We start from the raw sequence: 6,526 nt of genomic DNA, 5'->3' as shown, positions 1-6,526 counted from the left end.
GCTTTCACGGCTCCTTCTTGGCTACTTGTTTGGTGGCCTGAAAGGCCTTATGGGTTGTCTATTTCTTAGTAGCGGGACATTACTCTCAGTAGTGGTTTTGAGTAGGTTGGTAAGTAGACAGCCCAAGGTTCAGATAGGGTGCAGAATGGTTATTTTGGGTGAGATCAAGAGTTTTCAGTTTTATTTCCTTTAGCCGAGTCAGTACTTGGACTATCTTAGATGGTCCAGGAGCAACCTTTGTCAGTAATTTCAGTTTTAGTCACTGTTAATTTTACCTATACATTGTATGCCACGAACTGTGATTCGGTGAGTCAGACCCACCCATTGTCAGTTACTGAGTCTAGATTCGTGGTTTAATCTTAACTGTTCCCTTCTTAGGGGTGACAATGAAGAAAAATTTAGGCATTATCTCTAATTATCTACAAGTGTGTCATTCCAGTTTTAGTCGAAATACATTATAAAACCAATGTGTTTTATTGGCTTCCCAGTTACAAGTAATTGATCCTTTAATTCCTGAGTGATAAACTTTGAATCCTATAAGAAGAGACTCTGAATCCTAACCAAATGAGTAGTAGACTGTTGAAAGTATCCATCCACTCCTTTAACGTGAACTGTTTTTTAGAAAAGTTTTAGATTTACAGAAAAATGGCAAAGATAATAGTTTTCATTTCCCTCCATTTCCCTATTATCGTCATCTTAACATTGGCATGGTATACTTCTTGCAATTAATGAACCATTATTGATACATTATTATTAATTGAAGTCCATACTTTTTGCAGATTTCCTTAGTTTTTACATAATGTCCTTTTTCTGCTCCAGGATCCCATCTGGGATCCACATTATATTAATATTTAGTCATCATGTTTCCTTAAAGTCCTTTTGGCTGTGTCAGTTTCTCAGGCTATTGTTTTTGATGACCTTGATCTGGCCTTAACTGGTCAGGTATTTTGTAGAATGCCTCTCTACTGCAATTTGATATGTTTCTCATTATTTTACTGGGATTATGGAGTTTTGAGAGGAGGACCAAAGAGGTAAAGTGGCACTCTCATCACATTATATCAAGGTTTTGTACTATCAACATGCCTTATCACTGTTGATGTTAACCTTGGTCACCTGGCTGAGGCAGTGTGTTGGCTGGGTTTCTCCACTGTAAACTTACCCCCTCCTTCATACTGTACTCTTTAGAAGGAAGTCCCTACTTGCAGACCACACTAAAAGAGGGAGGATTTATGCTCCACCTCCTTGAGGGTGGGGTACCTACATGAATTATTTTACCCACCTGCTTTTTATCTATCCCCTAGTCTGACATACTCAGTATAGAACTATTTACAGAGTAGTAACATGTTCCACTGTTACAGTGCATAAAGAACTTTGTAATGGAAGATAACAAATTTCTTCACAACTTTTTAATAACCAAATAACTATTCATCCTCATGCCATCCCTGTGAAATTTTACAGTTCCTCTTCTGCTACTTTTGATGTGCTATTTTTGCTTTTAGAAACTAACAAACAACAAATTTCCCCTTTCACAACTAAAATTAGACCTAGTGTTTAGAGTATTTTCTCTAAAATTGATATCCTGCAGAACTCCGACTCATACAGCTATTGAGATACTACCGTGGTACTGTGATTTTAAAGCCAATGCGAGTTATTTGCTCATTTAAATGCACATATACATATTACATAAACTGCTTATGTCTATGCTTATACAAAGGTACTATTTAAAATAAACTAAAATTCATAAAAATACAAGGTACTATTAAAAGGTACTATTTAAAATAAACTAAAATTCATAAAATTACAGCATGCGTACATTAACTCCTGACTGTGGGTTTCTTCAGATATGGTCAGCTAATCCACAAACTCTTAATTTTATGGCCAAATATATTTGAATACATCAATAATATAATTTTGTAACAGGGGTGATAATGACCTTTTGGAAAATCACTCTTATATTTTTGTCTTCAGCGCACTGGGTATCTTCAAAAGGTCTCACTGAAGCCAGGTACAGTGGCAGGCATGTGCAGACCCAGCACTTTGGAAGACTGAGGTGGGAGGATTGTTTGAGCCCAGTTCAAGCCTGCAGTGAGCCATGATCTGGCTTCTGTACTCCAGCCTGGGCCACAGAGCAAGACTCTGCCTTTAAAAAATGAAAAAATAAAAAAATAAAGACTCACCTAAACAATGTCCCTTAGATCTCCATATGAAGAAAAATTCTGCTTTGAAAAACTGTTCTGTGGTCGCTTCCACTTTCCTCTCCCTATAGTCAAATGCGTGCTCTACATGGCGGTGAACACATTGGAAAAAGATGTTGATGGGTGTATTTCTGTGCACTAACGTCTTTAAGTTAATCTTACCATCTCACAATCCCCACCCTTCAGCTCTACTTTTTTTTTGTACTTTTTGATATATCATAAATGCATGTTGTAAAGTGTCCAATTTGGAAGAAGCCGGGTAATATAAAAATACAGGCTGTTAAACGCTCAAGCTAGCAGTGTTATATGAGTGGTGGCAAAAACCTCAAGTAGTTCCCAGTGGGAAAACAAAAGAGAATTGCTTCCAAAAATTAAAAAGTTGAGTTGATAAAAGTGCCTTTGGAACTTTCTGAAAATTTGGACCAAAGACTTTCATCATGTGAAATGAAAAACCGAGGCAGGGAAAAGAAAAGAAATAAGGCTTCAAATAAAGTGAGTTCTCATTGATGGTTTTCATGGTTATCATCCCCAAATCTAGACAAAAAGTTCCACAGCTTTGAATCTGAGCTTGCCAAGAAAGCGTGGCAGATTCCCCAGCCCCCCGCCCCCGCCCCCGCCGCCAACACTCTCGCAAGGTGGCATTTCTCATCCCCTATCCTTCTGAAATAGGCGTTTAGAAACTATTAACTGATGCGCCCTTTCCATCGGGGTTCCTGACATTCAAAAGCGGGCTGGAGGCGCGGAACCTGCAGCGCTCCGCGGTGAGCGTCCTTTAAAGTCGCCGCCAGCCAGCGCCGCTGTAACCCCGCGCACCGGCAGGTCGCCGGCTCCTATCCCTTTCTTGCAATCTGCGCCGACGCGGCGGCCGGATCCCGGGGACTCCCCGCGCCGGGAATCTCCCGCCAGCTGCGCGCCGCGTCCCGGCGACGGCAGGAGCACGTGGAGAGGCCGGGTAGCCTCAGTGGCAGCTCCAGCCCGGACCGGGGCGACATGGAAGGTGAGCCTCCCGCCCGCTTCTTCTCTAAGGGATCTTTGAGAAGCTCGACAGATGCACGTTGCAGCAAGAGTGCCTTCTGAATTTCGGTTTTGCTTCTATTTATTTCTTTTGTCAAAAGTGAATAGGTATTTCAGAGGGAAAAGCGTGTCAGACATCCCTTGTTTGTTCTCCCTTCGCCCTTTGGAGAGTGATAACTTCTCCACAATTTTGTTTCTTAGGAGTTGTCAGATATGAGGGGTCAACCTTGTCTGCAGAGGAAGGGCGCTTAGGGGCATCCCTGAAATGGCAGCACACATGGGTGGAAAAACTAACCCTTTGGATGTTTGGGAGTTTTTTTGGGTGTGTGTGTGGGGTGTTCCATGGCCTCAGTGTCTATTGGAAGTAGGATAATTGGAGTGACTCGTTTTGAATGAAAGGTGACTACTCTTTTCTTCTAAAGATAATATGGGAAAGGTAAATTTTAAAGTGGTTGGGACTTGGCAGTTCCCTTAGAACTTGATCTTCTTAAGAGCCTTCTGTACCAAAGGCAGATGTCAAGGTCACATTAAGAGTTTCATTTGAATTAATTTGGAAAGTCATAAAACTATCCTTGCTTCTCAAACATGTTTCAGTATTACTTCCTTGGGATAACTAAAATTCCACAATGTGATTGTAAACTCTTCAATAGTCTTTTCAACAAGTGTGTCTAAAACCTTGTAAATGGCAGATGTGTCTAAACTTGGGGAGGTGGTGGTATTTAAAGAATCAGGATTTGTGAGAAAAGTATTCTGTTAAAAACGAGATATTAAAAAGTGAGAACTGACACCTAGACAATTACAATGTTAATTTGCTAAATATTGTGAAGATCACAGATACAATAATCTCTTCACAATAATTAAAGGATTTCTCACTGGCAATGAACCTTCATTTTGGTAGCTTTAGTTCTAGAGTATATGAAGTTATTAAATATTATGAAAACTCTTTATGCTTTTTTTTTTTGAATGATCAGGGTTTAAAAAGACTTACAAATTTTGCACTTTGAACAGTTAAATAATGATTTGTGAAGTGTAATTTTTAACATTTAAAGGTTTCATTGACCGGGAACAGGGGGAAAAAAGTTAAGCTGCTGTAAACTATGGGAAAAGCACTTTTTATAAAATTTCTCATGCTTCAATTTTTACAAATGATTGATTTATTTTTGTAAAGTTATACATGAGTCCTCCAACACTGTTTTTCCTAGCCTTAACCATATCACTTCTCACGAATAATGTACAGAACTGTGTGAATCCGTAGAAGTGTTTCTCTTTAAATGTTAATACTACCAAATTCATATATTTAATGTGAAAGAAACTAAACTAAATAGTATATTTTAGGATATTGGTGTCCTAACAAAGACTTTTAGATAAGCCTAGATGAAGGCTTCCTGAAGAAAGGAATGAAAATTTGTGTAGAATTTAATTCAAAATTTATAGACTCTAAATGGAAAGAGAATATAGATAAGTAATTTTTAAAGTTGTCAATCTAGATGACTAGATTTAATTCATAAGTCTATGGAGATAGACAATATAGAGTAGGCTCCATGCAAAACTTAAACATTTAAATCAAAAAATGAAAGATGAAGGATGTGAGTTTGGCGATTCTCATGTCAAGTCCTTGAGGACAGAATTTTTGATACGGTAAAGTATCTAGTTTCCTATAACCACCCCAGGTTAACTAATCAGGTGCATGTTTTTGATATTTAAAATAAAGTATGTTTATATCAGCTTGATATCTTCATCTGGAACAGAGGTGTGACCTATTGGCAATGTAAGAAAGTAGAAAACTTTATGGAATACCTAAAGTTTTATTTTCTGCCTAATTTAGAGGTCGAATGAATAAACTGCAGTTTATTGTGAAATGTAATAGGGTATCATCAGTCATTCATCGTTTAATTAATCAACAGACATCTATTGAGACTTTCTATGTGTGAAGATGTCAGCTATAATAAACTTTTGAAATGGAAATCTTGTCATGTATAATTGAAAAGACTTAATGTATATCATAAATCAGAAGCCATACTTTTTTTCTTTTTTCACAATCTGGGGCCCTAAATAGTTTTGATCTAAAGACTCTTACAGATTGCTAAATTGTATTATTATTGTTTTTTAAAACATCCAGAGTGAGGCCAAAAAAATTTTATTATTTGTGCTGTAATTAATATCTCTCCTGTCTGATATGGTTGGGAAATGAGGTTATTCACAAATAGGAATTTCACAAGTAAGGCAGGTTTCTCATTGAATATAAAACCTTTTTATTTTAACAATATTGGATAGAGGTCTTTGAAGGGTATTTATTATACAGCCCACTGTTTTATGAACAAGATATACAAGAGACAACAATCATCTCGGTGACTCTGGGTCACTGTTCTGACCATCAGGAAATGTTTTGTTCTATAGTATATTCTCACAGGGGTTCTGAACTGTGTAGAGCCAAATGCCCCTGCCTGCACCAAATAGTCCCAGTTTATTGTACAATTTTTGTCTCCTTGATGTCAGCTGCTATTTCTCACTCTATGGATTTTGTGGTGGCCATTTTTTTGTTTGTTTTCAGTCCCTTTATATGTTCCTGGTGGTTGAGATTAGCAGAGATAGAGCCTCCAGGTGGTGAAGTTTACTTGCCCTCCATTATGAGACTATGGAGGATGAAATGGGAAAGTGTTAAGGAACAAAAGCCCCCCCAGAGACCATGGGGTCTTGTTAGAACATGATTTTTCAAAATTCCTATTTGCGCTTCCTGTAACCCAGTATATTAATTTATACTTCCATGTCTTTGCTAACATTTTCACCCCATTCTCTACCTGATTATGCCTACTCATCTTTCAAGCCTCTGCTCAGACGTTACTATGAGGGCTCTATGGGTGACCTCTTTCCAATCATCTCCCCTTAGCGCCTTTTCATTGATCACCCCCACATAGTTCCTCTCCTCTCTCTACTTAGGCTAAGGACTTCTTTCTGCACATACCTATGCCACACTGTATTGAAATTATTTATTGATTTAGGTGTTTATTCCCCTTCTGGTCTTTAAGTTTCTGGAGCGCAGAGACTGTGTCTTATTTTTGTATGCTCAGGACCAGGTTCACAGAAGGCCCTCAGAATTTGGTGTATTCAATAAAGAAAATAGTGCTGAAGGCTGGGTGTGGCAGCTCACGCCTGTAAATTTAGCACTCTTGGAGGCCAAGATCAAGGCAGGCCGATTGCTTGAGGTCAGGAGTTTGAGACAAGGCTAATAAAAAACTTAGCTGGGTGTTGTGGCACCTGCCTGTAGTCCTAGCTACTGGGGAGGCTGAGGCAAGAGGATCGCCTGGCTCAGGTGTTTG

The 6,526-nt window shown here is 38.6% G+C and overlaps 1 protein-coding gene across 2 annotated transcripts in view; it reads left to right on the top strand.

Annotated features, from left to right (window-relative positions):
* Window positions 1-3,026: 3,026 nt before the first annotated feature.
* IKZF3 (IKAROS family zinc finger 3) overlaps window positions 3,027-6,526 on the top strand; it is a 115,892-nt gene continuing 112,392 nt past the window's right edge. For both annotated transcript variants that reach the window (XM_053570030.1, XM_053570029.1), the window contains exon 1: window positions 3,027-3,192. In XM_053570030.1, coding sequence (XP_053426005.1) covers window positions 3,186-3,192 — 7 coding nt within the window. In that variant the 5' untranslated portion in view covers window positions 3,027-3,185. The remainder of the gene's footprint in view (window positions 3,193-6,526) is intronic.

This window comes from Nycticebus coucang, chromosome 18, assembly GCF_027406575.1.
Source record: "Nycticebus coucang isolate mNycCou1 chromosome 18, mNycCou1.pri, whole genome shotgun sequence".
Lineage (NCBI taxonomy): Eukaryota > Metazoa > Chordata > Mammalia > Primates > Lorisidae > Nycticebus > Nycticebus coucang.
The sequence above is the reverse complement of the archived record's forward strand: the minus strand, read 5'-3'. Positions and strand labels throughout refer to the sequence as shown.